General features: G+C 47.3%; 1 protein-coding gene across 1 annotated transcript in view; it reads left to right on the forward strand.

Annotated features, from left to right (window-relative positions):
• The first annotated feature begins 4475 nt into the window (after positions 1–4475).
• The window catches only part of LOC144827029 (E3 ubiquitin-protein ligase TRIM39-like), a 198608-nt gene continuing 175324 nt past the window's right edge, over positions 4476–27759 (forward strand). The window contains exon 1 of the mRNA XM_078685495.1: positions 4476–4889. Within this exon, the coding sequence (XP_078541621.1) occupies positions 4476–4889 (414 nt within the window). The remainder of the gene's footprint in view (positions 4890–27759) is intronic.

Here is a 27759-nt window from a genome sequence, read left to right on the forward strand (position 1 = left end):
TGGGGTTATGGAAGAACCAATGAGACACTGATTGCTAGTCTGGTAGGGGATTTTGGCTACTGAGGTGAGTTTTGGCACATCCTAATTCACTGAGGTTCCAAGTCTCTATGCACAGTTCTGTGTATGAGCAGAATCCCTGCGACAAGATTAGATTCTACTGTGCCTTTCAAGTCTGTAATCGCTGCAATTATTGGACTCAATGAGGGTTCCACAGTCTCCTCCAGCCGCTGTACCTGGGCACCTGCTATTGGCTTCCGGGCCGCGTACTTGTCCATTTTATTGGTCTGCATCCTGTGTTGTCCCTTGGGCCTCATCCGGGGACCCAGCACTGCAATTGATGTCTCTATCAGCGTTCCCCTTTGGTTTGATCCCCCGTGGCGCCTTGCACAGCAGTTCCAATCTGTCCTATCAAGGTTCAGTGTTGCCGCCCAAGGCTGTTTCCCTGAGTTTGCATGGCCTGTGCCTGGGACCGCAGACTTCACCAGTTGGACGGGTGGTCCTGGTTTGCTTCCCTTAGTTGCAGCTCCTCACGTTGGAGCTATAGCCACGGCCGTACAGTCCCCGTGGCATCCCCCTGGTTCTGGGTATAGCGTTTGCCCGCCCACATGGTAGAGAGCGATGCGTATTAGGGCTCCAACACTTCTCGCCCCTCTGTTGCGCACAGCGCGTGCACTTCTTCACCCCTGGTCACCTCCGCTGTTCACTGCGGCACACCTCAATTCCAGCTGCACTGCTGCCGAAGTTGCCATTCCTCTCCGAATCTAGTGCGACCGCAACCTGACCCCCGGGATTCACTGTGGCTGTCGGACTCCGCACCCTGTGCCTGCCATGGCTGGTCTAGCAGCCTACTCCGCTCAATCCTGTCCTGTGACAGTTGGCCACAGAGCTGTTACTGTCTGTGCTATACCTACCGGTGTGAGTGAGGGAACCTTGCATGGCTGATGTGGAAGAGGTGTGGCGCATCAGCTAGGGTGATTGACTCTGGAACCCAGGGGCTCAAGGTTCGGTCCCCGGTGCCGGTGGCAGATCAGTCCAGCACCATGTGACTCTGAGCAATACCTCGCTTAATCTTCCAGACGGCCCCAGCGCCTTGACACCTTCGGGTAATTGTTTGCGCTTTACAAATGCTGGACATTTACATTTGATGTCTATACCGCACCCGTACCTGCCAGGGGTCTGTGCCATGTGTGACACTTCCAAGCAGACACAAGGAGACGAGAGGAACGCCTGTAACTTGTCTCACCACTGGCAATCGCTCGGGTCGCAGCCCCAACCCATCCTTCTTCCGCTTGCTGTGTCACTGGAGCCAAGCTGGACCCGGCTGAAGAGCCCCCGTCAGTGTGAAACCGGCGCTGGGTTACTTCTGTTTGGGATCATGGAGGACCTGGCCAGTCAGTTCAGGCTGGACTCTTCCTATTGGAGGAGGGTCAAGGCTGATTTGCATATGGACTCTTTCTATTGGAGCTGGATCAAGGCTGATTTGCTTATGGACTCTTCCTATTGGAGCATTGTCAAGGCTGATTTCCATATGGCTGGGTCCACACTGAGGTGGCGCAGAGAGCAAAGGAAGGATGGATTGGGTTAGACAGATGGAAGCATTCCTGCATCAACTTCTGTGTGTTTGATACCTCGAGCAGTCCTAGCATTATAACAAACAGCTCTTACTTGCCATGAGTTTTGAGATAATACTCATACTGTAAAACGACAAACTACAAGTCCCAGAATGCACTAAACGCTAAACAAACAGCAGGTACAGGCGTGCCCGTTCTGTGCATTAAAGGAAGCTTGCACTGTTGCAACCCCTGCTGTATCTGTTTATGGTCAGTTGATGAAGCTTGGTGAAACTTTCAATTATAAAAAGCTGAAGCGTCTTCTATTCCCTCGTCCTTTCCGTTTCTCTACCTCTTGTTGCTCTTTCCTCTGCAGACATTCTTTTTCCTCCCCTCTCTCTGCCTTTATGTCCTTCTTTTCCCCTTTGGTTCTTTCACACATTGTTTTAACCCCGTGTATTTCTTATTCCACCCGCTGCTTTCCCTGTTTTCTCAGTGAAAGTCTTGGTTTCACTTTTAATTTCCTGTATTTCTCTCATCCCTCTGCCGCCCTCTGCTGCCCAGAAATAAAACACCCGTGGCCAGTCTGGGGTGATTTACAAGCCTCCGAGGCCCGGGTTGCTGCAGTCAGAGCTGAACTTGCACATTTAGCGCTGCGATGTCTCGTAGGCGCTATATCCATGCAATTACAATACAATTAGAGAGGCCTTATTTAGTGGACCAAGAGGAAAGTGACAAGCGTGTTTGACGCTGTTCACCCTTTCAGCAGCGACCAGAGTGCAATGTATTTTTTATTTATTTATTTATGCATTTTTATATAGCGCGGACTTTACCCGAAGGCGTCAGAGCGCTTCACATTCGGAACAGAAATGAAACATAATGAGAAACATTACAAAAGAGCAGATTACTAAAACATACGTTACTTACATAAGGTAGTAGTGACAATTGTGAGCAAAAAAAAAAAAAAAAACATGAGGTAGTAAAAATTGTGAGCAACCAAAAATACATGAGGTAGTAAGGGTAATAATGACAATTGTGAGCAAACAAAATACTTGAGGTAGTAAAAATTGTGAGCAACCAAAAATACATGAGGTAGTAAAGTTAATAGTGACAATTGTGAGCAAACAAAATACTTGAGGTAGTAAAAAATGATGAACAACCAAAAATACATGAGGTAGTCAAAAGTGCACAAGAGGAAAAGTGACAAGTGTGCAGTTAAAAGAGAAAACAGAGTATAATTTGAGGTATAATACTGCAATAAGTGCTCGGCACAAGAACAGGCGTTACGTAGGCAAGGTGGCACTTGTGCAAGTATCAGAGGTAAAAACATGTGAGAGGTAGCAACCGTGTGTTACAAGGGCAAAGTGTTGTGTGCATGTTACAAAAGGGCACCGAACACAAGTACATGGAGAATACTGCAAAAAGGCAGACACTCCCATCACAGGAGAACACTGGGAAGGCACTCCCAAGGTCATGGAAAGTAGTAAATATCAGTAGTGGGAAGCCTTCCTCCAAATAGCAAGAGGACGTGAATTACTATTGGAGGTGTCTCTGGAGGAGGAGAACTTTGAGGTCCCTTTTGAAGGCCTGGGAGGAGGTGGTGGTCCGGAGCTCAGGCGGAAACGAGTTCCAGATTCTCACTGCGTTGCCTGAAAAGGATTGGGCCATTGTTCTTTCCTTCTTGAAAGTGGGAGGTTCAAGCAGTAGATTCTCGGCATTGCGTGAAGGTCTAGAGCCTCCAGAGAGTTTCAGTTTATTCGCCAGGTAGCGGGGAGAGGAGGAGTGCAAGGCTTTGTGAGTGATACAAGCGGTCTTGTAGATAGCTCTAGCCTCGAAGGGAAGCCAGCGGAGGGTGGATAACATCGGTGTGATGTGATCGCTTCTTTTGGCCCCATAGATGAAACGAGCTGCTGAATGGAAGACAGACTTAAGTGGGGACAGGTGAGATTTGGGGAGGCCAGTAAGAAGAGAATTGCAGTAGTCTAGTCTGGAGAGGACCAGCGCTTGCACCAGGGTTATAAGGTCCTGCTCCGGGAAGAAGCGACGGATTCCCCAAAGAAGGCGCAGTTGGTAGCGAGCAGATTTTGCAATAGACTTGATGTGGGGAGTTAGATTGAGTTTTTTGTCTAGAATGACACCAAGAGATTTTGCGCTGTCGACAATGATGGGTTTGTTGTTTAGTAGATTCATCTGATCCATCCATGATTGAACCGGGGGAGGAGAGAGTGAGGAGGAGAAGAGGAGGAATTCAGTTTTGGAGGGATTCAGAATCAATTGATGAGATGACATCCAGTTTTGAATGGAGTCAAGAGTAGATCTTAGGATGGAGAGATCATGAGTGGAGGCAACCTTGAGGTAGAGTTGAGTGTCATCTGCATAGAGATGATAGTGAATCCCGGATTTGCTTAGGAGGTTTCCCAGTGGTTCTAAGTAGAGATTGAACAGTGTGGGTGCAAGTATAGAGCCTTGGGGAACACCTTGACCCACCGCCACAGGAGAAGAAAGACTGTTCGCTATTTTGATCATTTGAGATCTGTCAGAGAGGAAGGATGCAAACCATTTAAGCACAGTGCCCTCCATGCCCATTCTCTGTTGAAGAATATTGAGGAGGGTGTTGTGATTAACAGTGTCGAAGGCTGCGGAGAGGTCAAGGAGAATTAGCAGACAGGATGTAGGACAAACAACTCCGTACAACCTGAATTATAAAGTTCAAGCACAAGGGAGGAGACACACAGACGTTCGCACTTAAGAGAGAACTAGAAAGAGCCAACACACGCAGGAGGAGGGGACACAAAGATACCCCCACTTTACATAGAACATTGAACCAGGAAGTCCCAGCCGCACAGGAGGAGGAGACACACAGACGCTCCCACTTAACAAACAGAGAAACGAAACTTAACTTTACCTTCTTGCTTTTCTGGGATCATGGCCGCAGCAGCTCAACTCAGGAATCTCAAGGAGGAGGCCACTTGTTCCATCTGTCTGGAATATTTTACGGATCCTGTGTCCACAGACTGCGGACACAACTTCTGCCGCCCCTGCATCACTCGGAGCTGGGAGGGAAGAGATGGAAACTCCCCCTGTCCGCAGTGCAGAAAAATATACAATGGGAGAAGCCTCCGACCCAACACGCAACTCAGAAACATGGTGGAAATGGTAATACAGCTTCACCTGCCCCCCGTGGAGCCCCCACGGGAGAATCTGTGCGAGAAACACGAGGAGACACTGAGGCTGTTCTGTGACGAGGATCAGACACTCATCTGTGTTGTGTGCGACAGATCCAAGGAGCACATGGCTCACTCGGTCACTCCCATAGAGGAAGCTGCCCAAGAGTACAAGGTATGTGTGCGGGTGTTATGGGATCACAAGTGACGTCATTCTTTGAGACTCAAAGGGAAGGCTGCAGAGGAGTACAAGGTATGTGTGAGGCTGTTATGGGATCACAGATGGAGCCAGTCCTTGAGTAATATAGTGGAGCGGCCCTGCTCTAGAGCTTGGGCAGGGGCGGCTGGTGACATTTGAAAGTGGTGGGCATTATCTAATTTGCATATTGCACCGCAGCGATCGAGCCCGAACCACCTTGCATCCATCCATACATCATTCATGCATCCACCCATCCATCCATCCACACATCATTCATCCACCCACCCTGCATCCATACATCATTCATTCATGCATCCACCCATCATGCATCCACCCATCATGCATGCATCCACCCATCCATGAAATGAAATGAAATGAAACTTATATAGCGCACGACTTACCCTGGGGCATCTCAGCGCTTGCTTAGGGAACCCTTCCTGGTATTCCCCTGTGAGATAACCCTGGCAGGGTATCCACAAGGTGAAAGCCAGGCATCCCACCGCGAGGGGCCGTTGTGGAGATTAAGCAAGCTATTGCCCAGAGTCGCAGAGTGTGAACCCGTGAGTCGAGGAGGCACCGGAGCGAGATTTAACGAGTCCATGGAATTTTGAGCCCAAGACCCGCCGAGGCGGGGAATTGAACCCTGGTCCCGGGCCGAACTCAGGCTCCAGGTCTGCCGCCTCTAACCCCTGAGCCACACTTCTCCACATCCATCCATCATGCATCCACCCATCATGCATGCATCCATCCATACATCATTCATGCATCCATCCATACATCATTCATGCATCCACCCATCCATCCACCCAACCATCCTGCATCCATACATCATTCATTCATGCACCCACCCATCCATCCATCCACCCATCCATCCATCATGCATCCACCCATCATGCATGCATCCATCCATACATCATTCATGCATCCACCCACCCATCCTGCATCCATACATCATTCATTCATGCACCCATCCATCCATCCACCCATCCACCCATCCATCCATCCATCATGCATCCACCCATCATGCATGCATCCATGCATCCATCCATACATCATGTGGAGTGGTGTGGCTCACTGGTTAGAGGCGGCAGACCCGTAAGCAGAGGACGGCCCGGGACCAGGGTTCGATTCCCGACGCGGCAGGGTCGTGGACCATGGTCAGCGGGCTCGATAATTCTCGCCTCGGTGCCTACTCCAGTCAGGGACCACACTCGGCAACTCTGGGCATTAGCTTGCCTCATCTTCACAACGGCCCCCCCAGACCGGCGGGGATGCTTGGTCGCACCTTAGGGATACCCATTAGGGATCATCTCTCAGGGTGAGCCAGGACGGGTTCCCCAGCGGTCGAAGCGTGGAGATACTCCTCCGGGAGTCCATTCCTAGCGCTATATAAACCCACAATTAAATTCATGCATCCATCCATCCACCCATCCACCCATCATGCATGCATCCACCCATCCATCCACCCATCCTGCATCCATACATCATGCATCCACCCACCCATCCATCATTCATGCATCCATCCACCCATCATGCATGCATCCATGCACCCATCCACCCACCCATCCACCGAACAATCATTAATGCACCCACCCTGCAGCCATCCATCATTCATGTATTTTTATGACCATATAAAAAGTAAATTATGGACTCTTACAAGCCTTTAGGATCGATGTTGAAGGATGTGCCAGTTTACATATTACATCACCCCTACCTTTTTATGCTGGAAACCTTCTACCGCCCATGTATTTGCCATCCTGTAAGCCCTAGGTATGTACTATAAAAATTCACATACAAACATACACCAACATGCATGCAATAATAAATGCATATATCATGCTATTCCGCCTCTACCGTTTGTTAACATTTTGAAATTTTATAACCTTAGTTCAAAGAGTACATTATATTTGTGGTGACAGTTGTTAACTCATTTTCTGGAAAATGTTTGTAAAATGAAATCTGTTGAAGGCTGTTGTTGCAACTATCAAAAAAGAAATTCTGAGAATTTTTACATTTCCAAAACCCCATGCCGTGAAATAAACGGGTGACCTGGAATAGACCCACACATTTCTGCAGCAGATGCTTTAACACACTGAACTATCTCAAGTCATTTGTGCAAGCTAGTTTACTGGAACACCGAAAAACACACACTCTTACCTTGCTGCCGGTCCCGCACACGTCACAGGCTCACAGCGCCCCTGGCCAATCCTGGCGCCAGGGGCACAGGTACCCTCTCGCCCGCAGCACGCCCATTAGGGCTCCTGATGGGCAAGCGCAACGCCGCCAAAACATAAGTGCGCATGCGTGGGCACGGGTAAAAATTCACCCTCCGTCCCCACGCATGCGTACTTGTGTTGCCGTCTGTACAATCATGTCAATGAATCAACATGACGCCCGCCCGGCGGTCTGACGTCATGTTGACTCATTGACATGATTGTCATGAGGGAGCTGCGGGCGGCGTCGGGCAGGGGGGGCTACGCCCCCACGCCCCAATGGACGAACCGCGCCTGAGCTTGGGCCATGTGGGCCAGGCCCACCCAGGGAAGTGCCCTGGTCCGCCCGAGGCCAGAGCTGGAAAGCCATGGTTGTTGTTTTATTCCTAATGGTCACCAATTGTGTAAGATTACACTGAGAAGGCTGTCTAAGAGTAGAGAGGTTTGTCACAGCCCTGGGATCACAAGTCCTCCACATTGAACCCCGTAGAAGCTGCAAAGCTCAGTCTATGGTGTGACCGAGGGCCGCTCTGGTGCCAGCGGGTGGTGTAAAGTGGCTGTAGAGGCAGCAAAGCATGTATATCTGGTGACTGACCTCAATTGCGCAATGTGAAACGAGAAAACCTGGGATGAATCCCGGCTTCTCCACCTGACCATATTGTGTGACCCTGGGCAATTGTTTTATTACAATTTCTCTCCTTTTTCTTCATTATCACATAGAAGAGGAACTCGAAATACATGACTTCAGGATGCATGCTGTACAAAACCATCGCCTGTGCTTGGCTGTAATCACTAATGGCATTGTTGTCAGGATAGGGGGGGCATGGACGTTTCTAAATTATGTTTAAAAGCCATCACTTAAAAAATACTGCTATAATTTGATTTACTAAGGTGAAATGGTTCTACTGGTCAATGAAATACACTTTTTGAATTTTGAAAACACTATTGTATTTTTACAAGTTTGCTGTCTTTAAAAATGAAGGTGTTCCTAAAGTTAAGGGCTAGTTACTTTCTTTTCCTGATTGCAAATAACCTTTAAATAAGTGTTTGTTGTGTGTATATTGTGTGTGTGTATATATATATATATATATATATATATATATATATATAAAATCTATTTTGTATTTTAGCGCGCCGCCATACGCGCAGGGGTGGTCCTTTCTTAAAGTGTCATGGGCTATGGTGACTGCCCAGACCGCCTCGCACCCTGTTATCAGTGATATTCTACGAACTCGTGGAAGAGACATCACTACTTTAATGATGTCCCAGACTTGACTCACGGGGACCGTGGGGTAGGAAGTGCCGGTTTTAAGAGGAGTCTCTCGCCCAGAAAATACACTGCTATCACCAACCTGTGCATGTTCATCGCCAGCCCTCCAATTGGATGTTCCACAAGCAGCTGGGGAACGGAATCACTCACCGCGACATCGCAACATGTAAAAACTACATTCTGATACTTGCAGTCCTTCCACTCAAAAACTACAACAGTGGTTCCGGTTGAACGAGGCACAGGTGCGCTACTAATCTACTTAAGACGAGCCAACACAATAAAGACATTTTGGATTTGTGAGAAGTTGGCCTGATATATGATGTTTCCAATTCTGGAACCACCTTGTATCAGTCCAAACAATCCCTTATGGTGTCAGGTTGTAAGTCAACCTTGTTAGACAAGCTATCCTAGGGGTAGCATGGACTAAGCAGCCTTAAAGGCTTAACTTAAGAGGTCGTGTTAAGCGAGCTGTTTTACCACATACAATCCTGTAATATCAAATGAAAGGACACCACACAAGTATATATTATAAAAATATATGTGTTTATTTCTAAAATAATCCCCAGTACTCTTTATGAGCAAAGGGGCACAAGCGTTAAATCAAAAGCACAGTATAACATACAAAGTTGCACAATTATGGATGAGGGCGGGTGGCCACTCAAACCATATATTAAGAAAGTGGTATAAGAGATACCAATCGACCAGTGGTTAGGCTTAGGGCCTAGGGAATCACTGGGAGCAGTCTGGACTAGCAATGCTGAAGTCGGGAAAAGCCCGCGGGATTCGGGTGCAGCACGTAAAGTGCGGCTTGCACCAATGCAATGTCAATAGTGCATAAAAGTTACACAAGTAGAGTTTAAAGATACTTCCGCTGAACCTAGAGGAACAAAACTTAAGACACAGACCCTAGAGGTGTTTACCAGTGTGGAAACACCGGCGTTGCAATGTTACCTCACCCACAGGAAGTGGGTGCACAGGGTCGAAGTGGCGTCGGGTTTTGACACGCAGGCTCTTGGTGCTTGGAGCTGAAGATGCTGCAGGCGATGGGAAGCAGAAGTGTCCGGTGTGATCCAAGGGTGGATCGAAGTCGAAAAGTATCTGAAAGCAGAGGGGACAGAGTCTGGGTCACTCAGCAGTGACCAGGGTGGAACCAGGACGGAACCAGGCAATGTCGGGCGCAATCAGATGGTTGTCGAGGAGCTTCTCTCCGCTGTCACGTGGGCTCTGGGGCATCTGCGACGTCCAGGAGCAGGTCACGATCTGTCCCACGCAGGCTCTCGCTGTCGGCGCAGTCGGCTTCAAGATTGGAGCAAACAGCACTTGGCAAAAGCAATCCACGCGGAACTGGGAGATTGCTTCTCACTCGGACCAGGAGGGTCAGAGCGGGTGCTCCTTTTCACAGGAGCTGGTGCAAATCAGAAAAGCAGGTCGATTTAAGGTTTTCGTTGGCACAGGGGCCACAAGCCAGCTGGCAAGTGACCGGGCCAACGCGTCGAGCCAACACAAGCAGAAGGGCCCCACGCAGCACTCGTCGAGTGTGGAGGGGTGAGCTTCGGTGCAAGAGTAGCTCAGGGTTGGGGCTTCTCAGACCCCGGTGTACAGCTTAGAGGATCACTCGTGGGCTGCACAGTCAGCGTCTCGTGGCCTTTTCAAGATGGCGTGCCCCACACTTCCGGTCGCCTCCACAGGTCTCAGCTCTGCAGGGACTGTGGATCGGGCTGGAGGAAGGCAGGCAAGCTTGATCTCGTTGATCTCTGTCGCTCGAGTTCCGGCGGGAACTGCAACAAAGCATGGGTCGAGGTGCTGGATGGTGCCTGTTTGCACAGGGTGGTCACTCCTTGACCACAAGGGAGATTCTTCAGTCTTCTACATTGAGTAGGATGTCGAAGGGTCCAGATTTTCGTTTCTTATGTTTCGTCAGGATAATCTGAGTTGCATTGGCACTGCTCCCACTCTTATTCCAATCTGGTGGGCTGGATTACCACCTAGGTCCCCTCCTATGGGTGGGACCCAGGAAGGGGGTGGATACACCCCTTTCCTTTGATCCAGGCCGCGCTGGGACTGGGGCTTGTGTGCCCCAGAACCGGTTTGGCCGGATTATGCAAGGGGCAGCCTTGTGCTCCCCAGGCAGTGTCTGGTTTCTTTCAAACCTCCCTGCTACAATCCACTATCTCCTGTCTGGGGTGGTGTAACACCGCCCTGCGACAGGAAACCCTTTGTCCAAGCCACCATCTGCTGAGTTTTGGTCAGCAGCAGGAGGTCAGACCCGTGTCTGTGGCAGTGGCATCCATTTTGTGGATCTAAGGCTCTGTTAGAAATCAACCGCGTTTAAGTAAAGTAACATGTCTTCTCCCTCTAGAGGGGTGGAATGCTAACCCCGTCGCCAGAACTGGCGAGGGGGTAGTATTCCAATTCGTATGACACCTTACACGACATGTTTTGATAAAGCCAAACCAGAGTTGCTATATAACCGCAAGGATTATAAGGCACCTAATAGTATATGGTATGGCATTATCCCAGACCAGCTTAGGGAGTTGTTCCCGACAACTGCAGACAGGCTCAGCTCATGCCAGAGCTCCATCTCACATTAAACCACGCACTCTGCCTCCAGGATTGATAAGGCCTTCCATAGGAGTGACTCACAGGTTTATATGTGTCCAGATATAGATTTAGATATAGGTATACTATATCTAAGCAAGGGGTGATTACACCCACTTGCCCCAGCTGAGTGATCAGCCAGTTGTGTCAATTTAAGAACCAGCCAGGGGTGGCAAAAGCTATGCTTCAGCCCCTGGTAGGCCTTGGTGGCACCTATGCCCTGAGCACCTATAGTGCATGGTACAGGGTGTTGACAAGGAGTCCATTTCCAATTGTGGTATGTACCTATAGCACATGTATCACAAATTTAGAGAGAGAACAGCAGGCTGGGGGTCTGATTAGCAGGCCCACAGCCTCAGTAAGTCGAAAACCAGTGAAGCAAAAAGCAAAAAATGGGGTGACCATAGGATAGCAGACCCTACTCTCCTACACAACCCCCCCCCCCCCAACGCAGGGACATTAAACTTAACCTTGACCAGATAAGTCTTCATGTTCTAAGTGGAAGTACCCGGAGAGACCATCTGCATTACCATGGTCAGTCCCTGGGCGGTGCTCCACTGTAAAGTCCATCCCCTGTAGGGAAATGGACCACCTGAGCAGTTTGGGATTTTCACCCTTCATCTGAATTAGCCACAAGAGGGGCTTATGGTCTGTCTGAATTAGGAAGTGAGTACCAAACAAGTATGGCCTCAACTTCTTCAGGGCCCAAACCACAGCAAAGGCCTCCCTCTCAATAGCTGACCAACGTTTCTCCCTGGGGGTCAGCCTTCTGCTAATAAAAGCAATGGGCTGGTCTTGACCATCTTGATTAAGTTGTGAAAGCACAGCTCCCACCCCCAACTCAGAAGCATCTGTCTGTACAATGAACTGTTTGGAGTAGTCAGGACTCTTCAGGATAGGTGCAGAGCACATGGCCTTCTTCAGGTCATCAAATGCCTTTTGACAGCTAACTGTCCACTGAACCTTTTTGGGCATCTTCTTGGATGTCAAGTCATTCAATGGTGTCACAATGGACCCATAGTTCTTTACAAATTTTCTGTAATACCCAGTCAGGCCCAAGAAGGCTCTGACTTGTGTCTGGGTAGTTGGAGGAGGAGCCCAGTCCTGTATGGTCTGGATCTTGCTCTCCAGTGGTTGAACTTGACCCCCACCTACTAGGTGGCCCAAGTACACAACCTTGCTCTGCCCTATCTGGCATTTGGTAGCCTTGATAATCAGGCCTGCCTTTTGCAGGGCCTCCAGAACCTTCTTCGGGTGGATCAGGTGATCCTCCCAGGTGGAGCTAAAGACAGCAATATCATCTAGATATGCTGCGCAAAAGTCATCCAACCCAGAAAGGACTTGATTCACCAACCTTTGGAAGGTGGCAGGTGCATTCTTCAAGCCAAAGGGCATTACCACAAACTGATAATGTCCACTAGGGGTAGAGAATGCTGTTTTGGCTTTTGACTCTTCAGCTAACCTGATCTGCCAGTAGCCAGCTGTCAAATCAAATGTGCTCAGAAACTTGGCTGAAGCCAATTTATCAATGAGCTCATCTGCTCTTGAAATGGGATGAGCATCTGTCCTAGTGACAGCATTGAGACCTCTGTAGTCCACACAAAACCTCATTTCTCTCTTTCCATCTTTGGTATGAGGTTTTAGCACAAGGACCACTGGGCTAGCCCATGGGCTCTCTGATGGCTCAATCACTCCAATCTCCAACATTTTTTGCACCTCAGCCTTTATACAATCCCTGACATGGTCAGGTTGCCTGTAGATTTTATTCTTGACAGGCAGACTGTCACCAGTGTCCACCTCATGGGTGCACCAATTAGTCTGACTGGGTGTGAGTGAAAACATATGCCTGTGGACCTGCAACACCTGTCTGCAGTCCACCTGTTGCTGCTCAGTGAGGCTGCCTGCCAAGGCTACTCCATCAACTGAACCATCATCAGGGTTCTGGGAAAGCAGGTCTGGGAGAGGGTCACTCTCTTCCTCCTGTTCCCCATCTGTGGCCATGAGGAGACTCATGTCCTCCCTGTCAACAAATGCTTTCAAACGATTTACATGGAGCACCCTGTGGGGGCTCCTAGGGGTTCCAAAGTCAACCACATAGGTGACTTCTCCCTTTTTCTCAATGATAGGGTAGGGTCCAGTCCATTTGTCCTGGAGTGCTGCTGGGCCAACTGGGTCCAACACCCACACCTTCTGCCCTGGCTGGTACTCAACCAGAACAGCCTTTTGGTTATGCCAAGCTTTCTGTAATTCTTGGCTGGCCTCCAGGTTTTTGGATGCTCTCTCCATGTACTCAGCCATCCTGGAGCGGAGACCAAGTACATAGTCCACAACATCTAGCTTAGGCTTTTTGAGAGGTAACTCCCCTCCTTCCTTCACCAAACATAGTGGACCCCTTACAGGGTGGCCAAACAAAAGTTCAAAAGGGCTGTAGCCAACCCCCTTCTGTGGGACCTCTCTGTAAGCAAAGAGCAAGCAGGGTAAAAGGGTGTCCCATTTCCACCTAAGCTTCTCTGGTAATCCTGTTATCATTCCCTTGAGGGTCTTGTTGAATCTCTCCACAAGCCCATTGCACTGTGGGTGATAGGGTGTGGTAAACTTGTAGTTTACTCCACACTCCTTCCACATTGCTTTTAAGTATCCAGACATAAAGTTAGTACCTCTGTCTGAAAGAACCTCCTTTGGAAAGCCGACTCTTGAGAAAACTGCAATGAGGGCTTTTGCCACCACAGGTGCTGTGGTGGTCCTCAGGGGAATTGCCTCTGGGTACCTGGTGGCATGATCCACTACCACCAGTATAAATCTGTGCCCAGATGCTGTTTGAGGATCCATGGGACCCACAATGTCTATTCCAACTCTTTCAAAGGGTACCCCCACCACAGGTAGTGGTATGAGGGCGGCCTTTGTTGTGCCACCTGACTTACCACTGGCTTGGCAAGTGACACAGGAGCGACAAAACTCCTTGACATGTTCTGACATGTGAGGCCAGTGAAAGTGAGGAACAATTATGTCCCAAGTCTTGTTCTGGCCTAAGTGTCCTGCAAGGGGAATATCATGGGCCAAGGTGAGAAGTGGCTGGCACTTGTTTTACCATCATTAAATGGCTGCGGAAGATCATCTGGATGCTTCCTGTGGATACCCAGAAGACCGTAGTCAACGCGCTAATAACATCTAGGCTTGACTACGGTAACATTCTCTATCTGGGCTCCAATTTAGCCGTAGTCAGACGACTACAATTGGTCCAGAACTCCGCAGCCAGGCTGTTATGTAAGATCCCTAGGACAGCAAGGATTTCGAAGCACCTTAGAGACCTACACTGGTTGAAAGTTGAAAACCGGGTCCGGTTTAAGGCCTTGACCATTATGTTCAAGATCAGGGCAGGAACCGCACCACGGTACCTGCAGAATTTGGTCAGGCCCCATGTTCCTGTACGGAATCTTCGTTCCTTAAATGGAGCAACTTTCGTGGTTCCCAGATTCAAACTGGCCCGAATGGGAGGTAAATCTTTCTCCCACCTGGGACCAGCTCTTTGGAACTCTCTCCCTTTAGCTTTGCGCAAAGAGGGAAATTTTGCCAGTTTCAAGAAAAAAGTCAAAACCTGGCTGTTTAATAAATAATTGTGTTTACAAATGGTTTGTTTATCTGTGACAGTATTTTGCCTTTCAGTATCTTTTTCTCGTAGCCATGGCGCCGGGAAACCCTTTGTGGGTATCTGCGCGCATTATAAGTGTAAGAAATAAATAAATAAATAAATAAATAAGAAGGACACCCCTAAACTTCAAAGGTATAACCAACCTCCTGGTTGTTCCAGGCTTGGGGTCTCTAGCCTCTGAGTAAAGGAGTCCATCATCCCAATAAACTTTATGGGCACCTTGAGCATTCCCTGCAGCCTCAGCAGCAGCTTGCTGTCTGAGGGGTTCAAGTGAAGGACAATCTAATTGGGCCTGCCCCAGGTCTGCCCTTGAGGGTCCCCCTGTCCCCAGAAACTCAACCTGATCAGGCTCCAGTTCCTCTGAGACAGTCTCCTCTTGGACTGCAGAATCAGCTTCCTGTGAAGGCTGATCCTCAACCTGGGGCAAGTGGGAAGGCACAGCCTTAACCCTCTTGCTCCTTCTCTTGGGTTGTGGTTGGTCAATTGTTTCCAGATCCACCACTGGTTCAGGTAGGCACTTCTTAGCCTGAGACCTTGTCACTGCAAGGACATGAGCTGAAATCCCTAGCATTTCTGCATGAGTCCTGTACTCCACTTCTGACCAAACTGAGCTTTCCAGATCATTGCCTAACAGACAGTCTACTGGGAGGTCTGCACTCACAACAACTTTCTTTAGGCCATTTACCCCTCCCCAGGAGAAGTTCACAACAGCCACACTATGTGAAGTAGTGGAGTTGCTTGCATTGGTCACTAGGTAACTTTCACCTAGTACAATCTGACCAGGGTCCACAAAGTCAGGTGTCACCATAGTGACACTGGCACAAGTGTCCCTGTAGGCCTGAGCCAGTTTCACATTGATTAAGGGAGTCTGCCTATATTTGCCCAGGTTACTGGGACTCACTGCAGTGGTCAAAGATAAGTCCACATCATATAGGAGAACTGCCTGTGTGGGGATTCTGACTAGGCCAGATTCCACCTCAGTACCCAAGGTTAACCCTACTATCCCCTTAGGTTGTGCACTACCACTGCTGACTGTACTAGGGGGTGCAGTTGCTTTAGGAGCTGCAGTTGTAGGAACTGGATTTTTCTTAGTACATTCACTGCCCCAGTGTGAAACTGATTTGCAGGTATTGCACCAAGGTTTCTTTGGGCCATCATTCTTCTTTTTCTTTTTGTCATTTTGGGAACCACCCTCCTTATTACTAGTTTGGGGGCCTGAAGACTTCTGGTCCTTTTCTTTATCTTTCTGATTCCCACCCTTCTGGTCTGTTTTCTTCTGGTCACCACCATGGTTCTGGGGTTTCTGCTTAATTCTTGTTCTGACCCATTTGTCTGCCTTCTTTCCCAATTCTTGGGGAGAGGTCAGATCAGAGTCAATAAGGTATTGATGCAACAGCTGGTTTTGACAGTTATTAAGGATCTGCTCTCTCATGATAAGATTGTACAATCCTGTATAGTCTGAGACTTTACTTCCCTGCAACCAACCCTCCAGAGCCTTAGTGGCACAATCTACAAAATCAGTCCAGTCCTGAGTCTGTGCTTTTTGGGTGTCTCTGAACAACAACCTGTATTGCTCAGTGGTTAGGCCAAACCCTTCAATAAGAGCACTCTTCAGGACAGAGTAGTTTTTGGCATCCTCAGGTCTAACTGTGAGGAGCCTATCCCTCCCTTTCCCAGAAAAGGAGTACCATAAAATTGCAGCCCACTGATCCTGAGGAACCTGCTGTACCATGCAGGCCCTCTCAAGAGCAGTCATACATTTGTGGATGTCATCCCCTTCCTTGTAGGGGGCACAATTTTTGTCAGGTTTCTATTGTCATAGCCCCTGTCTTTCTCTTTAGGAATATTGCTGCCACCAGTGGAATCACATCCACACAATTTTCTTTCTCTTGCTAAAGCAAGTTTAGCTTGAGCCAAGGCTATCTCTTCCCTCTCTATCTGGAGTTGGACAGCCCTCATCCTGGCCCTATGCTCTTTCCTCTGGGGGGAAGTCATTCCCCTTTGAGATTCTCTTGAGGCACTAGAAATATGAGAGTCTCCTGAATGGGATCTCATCCTTCTGTTGCCTGGGAGAATTAGGCTATGGGATCTGGGGAGGTGCTGGCCCTCTCCAATCCCATGTAGGTTCAAGTTGGTCTGGTTAAGCCTGCCAACATGTACCTGGTTACCCTGTTGATCCAGATTCTCAGGCTCCTCTATCTCTGAGCCCTCTTCCTCCTCTTCCTCCTCCTCTTCATCGTCTGGAGTGATCTTATCTTCAGGGCGGGTTATTCCATCTCCTACATCTAAGGAAGCTGCCTTAGCTGTCTCTAAGTCATCCTTTTCCAGGATGGCTATCAGGGAAGGAATGGTAGGGGCTCTGCCCCTTTTTAGCCCCCTTGAAGTGCACAAGGCACTCAAGTCTTTGTGGCTAAGGTTGTCATAGCTGGGAGTTGCCTTGACGGGGTCAACTATCACAGGGGCAGAGCCTGAAGCTCTTCCTGTGTCAGACATGACTGCTAGTGAGGTGTAAGTGATGCACTTACCTACACTAAGTGTTTTCCTACTGTACCTTGCTAGTGAGTTGTAGTCAGGGTGTGCTAATCCCTTTAATCTACAACTACTAAGTTCAGTAGAACTTAATATGCTAAGCTTTTGATTTATATGTACCTAAGGTACTTGATGTGATCTTTCAATTTGATAAAAGATTGCAATGGTAAAACAACAGCAAGCTCAAATCCGCACCGCTGCGCACCAATGTGAGAAGTTGGCCTGGTATATGATGTTTCCAATTCTGGAACCACCTTGTATCAGTCCAAACAATCCCTTATGGTGTCAGGTTGTAAGTCAACCTTGTTAGACAAGCTATCCTAGGGGTAGCATGGACTAAGCAGCCTTAAAGGCTTAACTTAAGAGGTTGTGTTAAGCGAGCTGTTTTACCAAATACAATCCTGTAATATCAAATGAAAGGACACCACACAAGTATATATTATAAAAATATATGTGTTTATTTCTAAAATAATCCCCAGTACTCTTTATGAGCAAAGGGGCACAAGCGTTAAATCAAAAGCACAGTATAACATACAAAGTTGCACAATTATGGATGAGGGCGGGTGGCCACTCAAACCATATATTAAGAAAGTGGTATAAGAGATACCAATCGACCAGTGGTTAGGCTTAGGGCCTAGGGAATCGCTGGGAGCAGTCTGGACTAGCAATGCTGAAGTCGGGAAAAGCCCGCGGGATTCGGGTGAAGCACATAAAGTGCGGCTTGCACCAATGCAATGTCAATGGTGCGTAAAAGTTACACAAGTAGAGTTTAAAGATACTTCCGCTGAACCTAGAGGAACAAAACTTAAGACACAGACCCTAGAGGTGTGTACCAGTGTAGGAACACCGGCGTTGCAATGTTACCTCACCCACAGGAAGTGGGTGCACAGGGTCGAAGTGGCGTCGGGTTTTGACACGCAGGCTCTTGGTGCTTGGAGCTGAAGATGCTGCAGACGATGGGAAGCAGAAGTGTCCGGTGTGATCCAAGGGTGGATCGAAGTCGAAAAGTATCTGAAAGCAGAGGGGACAGAGTCTGGGTCACTCAGCAGTGACCAGGGTGGAACCAGGACGGAACCAGGCAATGTCGGGCGCAATCAGATGGTTGTCGAGGAGCTTCTCTCAGCTGTCACGTGGGCTCTGGGGCATCTGCGATGTCCAGGAGCAGGTCACGATCTGTCCCACGCAGGCTCTCGCCGTCGGCGCTGTCGGCTTCAAGATTGGAGCAAACAGCACTTGGCAAAAGCAATCCACGCGGAACTGGGAGATTGCTTCTCACTCGGACCAGGAGGGTCAGAGCGGGTGCTCTTTTTCACAGGAGCTGGTGCAAATCTGGAGCAACCAGAAAAGCAGGTCGATTTAAGGTTTTCGTCGGCACAGGGGCCACAAGCCAGCTGGCAAGTGACCGGGCCAACGCGTCGAGCCAACACAAGCAGAAGGGCCCCACGCAGCACTCGTCGAGTGTGGAGGGATGAGCTTCGGTGCAAGAGTAGCTCAGGGTTGGCCCTTAGTTTTCATTGCACCCAGGAGGAGATTGCTGAGAGAGAGGTTTTCCCTTGCTGGGTCATGTTCCCTCCAGAGTCCACTTTCTTCTTCGAGTTGGATTGACTGTAGATTGTTCGATATAAAGGGACTCTTCGGAAGGAGGGAGGAGTGGCCTGGACCACCTGTGCACAACCGGGGACTCGTCTTTAGCAGGAAGGGACGGGTGGTTTATAGACACAGATGAGCCTCACTTACCCCTCTTTGTCTCTGTTCTCATTTAAGCTGAAGCAGCAAATCCCCGCCCACCCATCCCTAAGATACTTCATAGCATACTTCATAGCCTCTGCTTTGGTTGGATCACTTCCTGATCCCTTTTGCCATTACTCTACCATCTTGCTCTCAGGCCACTGGTAGACGCTCCTTTGTGCTCAGGCAATGGAAAAATCTTCGACCTGACACTATTGGCGCGGCCCTGACAGTCTACCCTCCAGTGCTAACTACAGATCCAAATGCAGATGCAGTGGCAATGAATGGATGGATAGGCGACATGATGGAGACCATCGCTCCAGCCAAACTCGCCCTATCTCGCAGGGAATCCCCTTCTGCCCCATGGTTCTCTACAGAGCTAAGGGCAGAGAAGGGTGCATGCAAGAGACTGGAGCGCCTTTGGCGGGTGAACTATTGTGAATCAGCTAAGGCTCGCTATAGAACAGCCCTCCGCAAGTTGCATAAATCTATAAAAAAGCAAAAAGGCGTCATATTGCCACCTCTATCCGTCAGGCGGAACAATCCAGTAAAGAAGTTTTTAATATAGTGCAGTCCTTTTTCAAGCCGAGAATTATTGAAACAGAAGTCACCCCATCCGAGTCTCTTTGTGAAGGTATCTCGGATTATTTTGATGACAAAATTAAGAAAGTGTATGGTACCTTCTCTGACTCTCGTCCCACCATAATGGCTGATAGTGTTGATAATAGCCCATCTACCTCGATCTTAGGTCAATTTCATTCTATCTCATTTAAGAAGGCATTGCAGGAAATAAAGAGGTGCAAATCGGGGGCTCCTGATGATCCTTGCCCACCGAAGCTCTGGAGCATGATGGCGGAGTCAATTGTGACCACCCACCTGCACATTTGGAACACGTCCATTATATCTGGGGTGTTTCCGGACTGTTGGAAACATGCCACACTCCTCCCTCTGAAAAAAACAACAAATGGAGATCCGGAGGATTTGAGCAATCTCCAACCGATTTCCCTATTGGCTGCCCCAGGTAAAATGATGGAAAAACTGATTCAGCGCCAATTGAATAGTTTCATTGAAGAGAATAAGATCTTGCATGAAACTCAATCGGGTTTTAGGACGGGCTTCAGCACTGAGACCGCCCTGATTGAGGTAGCTGAGTCGGTTAGGTGGTCTCTAGATTCAGGAGCATCTGCTATGCTGGTGCTCCTGGATCCATCGGCCGCATTTGATACGGTTGACCACGACAGACTTCTGCAGCGCCTAGAGGACATTGGCCTTCAGGATAAAGCACTTGGGTAGCTTCAATCCTATTTGACCAACTGGTCACAGAAGGTGGCGTTGGGCTCTTTTTCCTCCAAACCTAAGCGACTGGGGTTTGGGGTCCCTCAGGGATTGGCACTTAGTCCGCTACTCTTTAATATTTATCTGGCACCACTTTTTACTATGATTGCCAAATGGGGGGTCACGGCAATCTATCTCATACGCAGACGATACCCAGCTCGTCTTCCCCTACTCAGAAGTGTCCGAGGCAGCCTTCGGTAAATTTAAGGGGTGCCTCCGCGATGTAGCCAGCTGGATGAACATCAATAAATTAAAGTTGAATGCTGGCAAGACGGAGGTGATCTTTTTTGGGAAAGGCCTTCGCCCTTCCCCGGATCTGTGGTGGCCATCTGAGATGGGCCCTGCTCCTTCCCCCAGCACAAAGGCTAAAAACTTGGGGGTAATGTGGGATGAGAGCTTGGCCTTCTCTGCCCACATTCAGCAAGTGACAACAGGGTGCTTAAGCAAGCTGAGGAATTTGCGCAAGTTCCTTGTGCTGCTTCCAGAAGACTGCCGAAAAATGGTAGTCCATGCGATGGTCACCTCGAAGCTGGACTATGCAAATGGCTTGTATTTGGGCCTACCCAAATATTTGATTCAACGTCTGCAGACCGTGCAGAATGCGGCTGCGAGGCTGATAAAACATATTCCTTTTAAACAGCACTGCACTGGCTTCCGGTGGCAAGCAGAATTAAATGTAAGGCGCTAACACTGGCTTTTAGAGCTTTCCATGGCACCTGTCCTAGCTATCTTAAAGCAAGACTCCCTAGATATGAACAGGCGAGACTCTTACGGTCAAACTCCCTACTCCAGCTACACGTCCCACGAGTCAGAAAGGCGCGTCTGGGAGGCAGGACCTTTTCAGCAAGCACGGTGAAGCTGTGGAACGCCCTACCGCCTGCCATTCAGTCGGCAACATCAGAGATTGGTTTCAGGAAACATTTAAAAACTTGGCTTTTTAATCAAAAGATCTGATCCACCGGCTTTACTTATTGTTTACTCCAGCTGCTCACATAGCGCCGGGACACCTCCTTGCGAGGTAGCTGTTCGCGCTTTAGAAATTTCTGTATTATTATTATTATTAAGATTTTAGTTTTGCCAAAAATGCTTTTAAACACAGATTATGGACAAGTTTAAGGCACTTGCTGCCAAATTGAAATTGATCTAAGTTCACTTTGATGTGGGTAGGGGCTGGCTTGAGGTGAGGGGGCCTGTTGGTCAGTGTTGCCTTACAGCTCTTCCCGGGGGTGCTCACATCGTGGTGTCTTCTTTTGTTGGGAGGCCTATGATCCGCCTTTATCATTGCTGTCTCTCTCTCCCTGGTTATTTGACTTCAGTCTTGTAAATTCCTGAAATGCCACATTGAAAACAAAACAATATAATGCCCACAATGAATATATTTTGACAACAATGTTAGAAAAAGGATGCAGGGAGTAGAAGAGCAGGGATTATTCACAACATTCCAGCGGAGTCGCAGAAAACCCTGCCTGTGAGTAGGTGTAGGGACTGTTACACGTGAGTACACATACTACTGGCTGAAAGTGTCTATGCCTTCTCGAACAATTCCGCTCAACAACCAGGTAACGGATCCATTGCCGATGAGTCTAAGCGCACATGTGACCAGACCGTGACTCACCAATTGACCAGAACCACCTTGGTTGCTCCAACATTGCTTCAGGAACCACCCGGAGCTCCCATCCTTGGTTCACTCCTCCGCCTTTACGGTCTTGGTCTGGCCGGCAACCCTACTATCCTTGAATTGTAATAGGCATCTGTCTCTGGCATCATCCCTGATGTCCTGAAGATGATTCCAACATCTGGAGAAAGGTATCGAAACGTCGTCGACTCCTTGCACCTTGACACAATCTTACTTGTTATCAACGTGTGCTATGGTGCTGTAATCAATGTTCCCGCTAATTTTGTTCCTCTGTGTGAAGAAGGATGTTTGTGCACCACAGGTAAGGCTACCTGAGCAGACATACAAAAAATCCCTATGCAAGCAAATGCTGTCTATAAGCTAACAAGTGCTTAATGTGTGTTTTGATTTAATTCAATCACCCTCTCAGTCGTCATAGGGAGACAAACCTATTCAAATTCATTTGTAGGCTGGTCTGTCACCTCAAGCTGTCTCTGGACTTAAACAATGGAATATTTAAGAACCACCAGTGTGGAATCCATTGAAGAAATTAAGTAACTCCACTACTTGTTCAATTTCATAGGATCTCAAGCCCTGGTCAGCCCTCCTGGAATGAGTAAGGATAATCAACAATTGTCAAGATCCCCAAAAAGCAAAGAGCTAACTGTTCCCTAGCAAACGATCCATCAGGTGCAGGTGACAGGATGTAACAGGAGGTGGAGGCAACCCAATGTGGAGAAGTGTGGCTCAATGGTTAGAGCGGCAGACCCTGATGCAGAGGTCTGTCCCGGGACCAGGGTTCAATACCCACCTCGGCAGCTCTTGTACTCAATCTCCCCGGACCTGATAATTCTCTCCTCGGGGCCTAGTCTAATCATGGGTCCCACTCTGTGACTCTGGGCAATAGCTTGATTAATCTCCTCAATGGCCCCAGCAGTGCTTGGATGCCTGGCTTTACCTTGGGGTGCCCAGGAGTGGACATCTCACAGGAAAGCCAGGAGTGGTATGAATACAGCGCTACGAGACCTCTGGGTAGAAGGCGCTATATAAATACAAACACGTTTACATTTACATTCCTCACTCGCATTCACTTCCATGCATAAATGCTCCTACAGACTCACTGTATCTTAATTGGAGCTCACCTTACTTATGACACAAAACATAATACATTTAGGTCAGTGCAACAAACACTCTGCCAGTTATGCCGCACTATAACAACATTTCTTACTCAAACATCCAGAAAACTCTTCGGGGTCTGCTGAGGGTTATCGTTTGCTGGACAAATGCTACAGTACAATAATATATGATAAAACACTTGTGTATCAATACAACCAATTAAATGAGATCACTTGAAAATGAAGGTGCATTTCCGTGGAAGAAATTGGGGTTCGGGAATTAAGCATCCATGAGGGCTTAGAATAATTAAGAAGACACAGATTTAGGCTATAAATAGGGGTGCAAAACCTAACTGGGAGACAGTGCCTGGCTCTACAGGCTGAGACACGGTCCAGCTTCATCAAGTCCTTGGCTGATGTTCTGTCCCACATGAAGGCAAAGCTGTACAAAACATATGGGAACACCCATGTAACAGCCCGTTAACGCAAAGTATTGCAAACAGCATTTAGCACTGCTTTGTGTTACTTTTCCACACAAACCAATGCAAATATTATTTTGCTTTGGTTTTTAAATCCCAAAACGGGCTTTGTGTCGGGTTAGCATTGAAAAAGTAACGCTAACCTGACGCTAAACCTTTGAGAATCTGGGCCGTAGCATATTATTTATTGTTAAACAGACACACTGCAACTCTCATATCCGGTATAATGTCCAAACAAATGACCATTAAATTGTTATTTCTATTGCTTTATAATACACCATCAACATTGCAAACAGGCATCCAGCTGGCACACAGCTATCAATGACATTACCAATTGGCTCACACAGCCTGTGTAGAGATTTGAACACAATAATGTATTACTACAGAAGCAAAGGCTGATCTTGCATTTTGCAATAAAATAGACATTGAACTACCTGCATTTATAAGAGCAACTAGGGTTGGACTAGCTGATTCAGCAGTCAGGAAGCGCCCAATGGGCTGCGTTTAAGCCAATCAGCTGGCTGTTTTGGCGCATGTTTTATGGTGTGGTGGGCCAGTTTTTACTATTGATTTCCCTGATATTAAAAACCATCGCCTGCAGCAAGCTCAAATCCATACAGTCTTCCATAACTTGCAAACCACTGTTAGAGTGTGCCCTTACAAGTTAAAAACGGCCTCCATTCGTAACCATATATTCTTTCCCAGTCCAATCCAGAGAGGAACCACCCTTGGTAAAGGAAAAAGAAATGGTTTTACTTTGAACCTCAAACCACTGCTACTTGAAGCACAAATGCCATGTCTCTGCTTCTACAACTGCCACAAAAATCTCAGAAAGTTCAAACCTCCTTGCTCCCATACTGCTCTCGTGCTCTCGATTGTTTTGGTAATAAAATACCTTTGGCTGTCTTGCATTTAGTCCCTCATCCCAGAAATATAATGATACTTATAAAACAAATGACTGTTTTCTTTCCCAAAAGTTAACAATATACAGATAAAAAAGAGAGCGAGTGTGGTTGTAATGGCTACAAAGATGCCTGCATTCAGAGGAGTGATTGCGATGGGAGGCAGTGAGGCAAGTGAAGACAAGTGAGGGTTGACAGTGCCTAATTTCAGAAGTCACCTGTCTTAAATTAGAATCATCATCAGCTGCTAAGAGGGCAACCTGCATAGCCTACTCTGTGTACTGGGTGCTGCTCACTGACCTCTAAGTCAAGGGCAGGGCCACTGGAATGATGTTATTGTGCTATGGCAGCTTTTTTCGCATACTTATGAATTTGCTGCATTTGTCACAATCCATCATCTGCAAATTTTGACGTAAAAAATGTGTTTCTAGCTCAAACACTTCAAAAGATACTAAAAATGCAACAGCATGTGTTAAAAGCAGTGGAAGGCCCTTTGCAAAGGCTGAATAGTCACCTTTCTGTTGCTTTGTTTTCCAATAAACTTTATTGATTTTGGGTAAAGCTACATAATCAGTTTAATGCAGGAGCCTCAGTCTAATACATAACATTGCATTCCACTGCTGAAGCTCTGCAAACATGAAACATAAACTGGAATTTCAAATGCAACACAGATAAATGCTTGTTATTTGTTTTGGGGTCGACATGCTGGAAATACTCAAACAAGAAACATGTTTTGCTGGCTCTAATTGAACACAAATAAGTAAGCAGGATCTCAGGATGACATCAATAATAGTAACAACTGAGGATTAATGGTTATGTGAGGCAAACAGTTGTCCACATAACAACGCTAAAATCACAACCTAAAAAAAAAAAAAAAACGGACTAACCCGCCCTTGCTCCCCTCGCTGTTGTGCATAGTCCCAAAGCCATAATGGGAGACGTAACCCTCCGTCATCTAGGGAACGTTCTGTTGCTTATTGCTAAATGTGAGTGTTAAACCGCTACTAATCAGGTGAAACTTATGTACAGACAGTGTTAACAGTTGTAAAAGGGACAAAACAATGAGCTAATACTTTCACTAAATGTGCAGTAGTATGCCGCAAAATGCGCCTTTTCATGATACATAATTTACATGTGATGTACTTTCTTCATGCCGGATGCATAATGGACTGCAGCAAGGGTAGCCACTGGTATTCTAATGTCCGGTCGATAAAAAATAAGCAGAATCACCTAAAGCTATTATTTTTAGCCCTTATCGGTACAACTTGAAACAGGAAATGTGAATAGGTGTTCCTGAGTGGAGTTAGCAATGCCTTAAAAATATCTAAGGTCAATAGAGGCAGAACATTCATGTTACTAAGGAGTACATTCGATTTTGTTTACAGTCCTATTTAGTATCATGCCAGTGCAGACTCTTGAACTTGGCTGGTATTTTTCCCCTTGAAAGGTGAACCTAACTGCAGCTCTTTCTTGAGAACAGCCCTGTGAATAACCGCTGTCCTGCTAAAATGACCTCTTTGTAGACAACCTTAAAAGTGACAGAGCTGGGAAGTACAGCTCTGTCACTTTTAAAGTTTTCTAAAAACAGGAAAATTCTTGCTCTATACCAGGCAGATGTGGCAGAAGAAAGACCGGCAAAAGCCCCTCTGTGCAGCTCACACCGCAAGGCTAATAGTAAACAAGCATTGGCATAGCCAATAGGTCTCGCTTTTGGGACCTTATAAGTATTTAGTTATGCAGCACAATATCCTTTGTGCAACAACATCAACTGTTGCATGGCTAAACACTTATAAGGTCCCAAAAGCGACCCCCTACCAATAATACATTCACAAAGGGAAAGTAGTGTGAATTGGAGCATTTCAGAGCCTTGTCAGCTGTATGTTGCCATATACTACTGCAGTATAATATGATAAAGGCCCCTGAAATTCTGCAATTCTGCAGCCCTAGTGTTTCTGTATAATTATGGGTTTTCCATGTAATTCATCGTCTGCTCCATACTCTGCAGATTTGAACACAAAAAATAGTTTCTATCTCAAACGAATCAAAGGCTACTAAAACCTGGGGTCATGTGTTCTCGCGTGGCCCTTCACAAAGGTTGACCGGTGATCATTCAAACCCTTACTTCTGCATTTGATTGTTCAACTGGTACTAATGAAGCCAAATATTTGCCTAGACAGTGATACCATGTGTACAAATAACAAAATATTGAAGTAATACCGAAAATAAATGATCCTAATTATGCCGCTTAGTTTGGCTTTTGTTGCCCATAATTTGTTCCTTCCCTGACACATTATTTGGTCCTCCTCTGTCACATAGTTCCAGTCGCCCTATATATGATACATCCCATATAAAGAGAAAAGTGAGGTAAGGGGATAGAGTGACTAAGATGTGTGAGACTGTAGGGGAAGTAAGAAAAAGCAGAGTCCAAAAATGAAAGGCTGTAAGAAAAGACACAGCGGAATGCGAAGTAAGAGAGGATGAACCGAAAGAGATCGAGGAGGTGACTTTTGAGAGACAGCAAGAAAAAGCTATTGTACTACAGAATATTACTTCTGAATACTATGGCAGACCTTGCAGCACTGGAGTTAGCCACTAGTTCACTTTAAGAACTCTGTGTAAAATCTGTAGCTTTTAGTGGCAATATTTGAGAGAATGTGCAGTACTATGCACATTTTTTGTCTATGTTTTGCCCCCGTTTTCTTGGTGAGAAAAGTGTGGGGACTGTTTTTTGTAGGTGGGGCTGGTATTAAGTTTTAGCCAAATAACTTTTTTTGATCCCAGTCCAGAAAGTCATCAAGAATGGGATTGTGTGAGGGAGTGATCGAAGAGTGGCTAGAAATAAAATACAGGGTAGACATTGGCAGTCAAAAGATTGTAAGAGCCAGAGAAGAGTTCACAGAGCAGGGCTAGTGCCACATTAAAGCCAGTGACAGCGCATGTCTTCTGGAGCAATCTCAAAAGGCCAAAAGAAAGTACCAGAATGGAACGAATTAATGGTCGAAAAAAGGCCTTGCTGCAAGGGAGCGTCCAAAAGACAAAATGTCATTTTGCCTGAGGTTCTGACATCATTGCATGATATGGAATGCAAGACACAAAGATGAAATAATCAACAGATAACCTTGGCCAACATTCCAGTTTACCACTTAAACCCATAAATCCATATGGTAGCAGAGGTATCTAGGCTGAGTAGAGGGTGTGATTCAAGACGGGCATTTCTGTTCAAGTGAATGCAGGAGGCACAGGCCGTGAGATGGAGAGCCCGGCGGCTTGCGTGGCCCTGCGGTGATGCGACAGATGGGGAACGTACCATAGAATCGGTAAAAGAGGATTAACTAACCAAATGCGGAAGCAAAGAAAGCATCCGTGCGGTGTGGATGAAATTTTCCTCACCCCTGCCACGCAGCAGCGCTCTC

Source organism: Lissotriton helveticus, chromosome 4_1 (assembly GCF_964261635.1).
Source record: "Lissotriton helveticus chromosome 4_1, aLisHel1.1, whole genome shotgun sequence".
Taxonomy (NCBI): domain Eukaryota; kingdom Metazoa; phylum Chordata; class Amphibia; order Caudata; family Salamandridae; genus Lissotriton; species Lissotriton helveticus.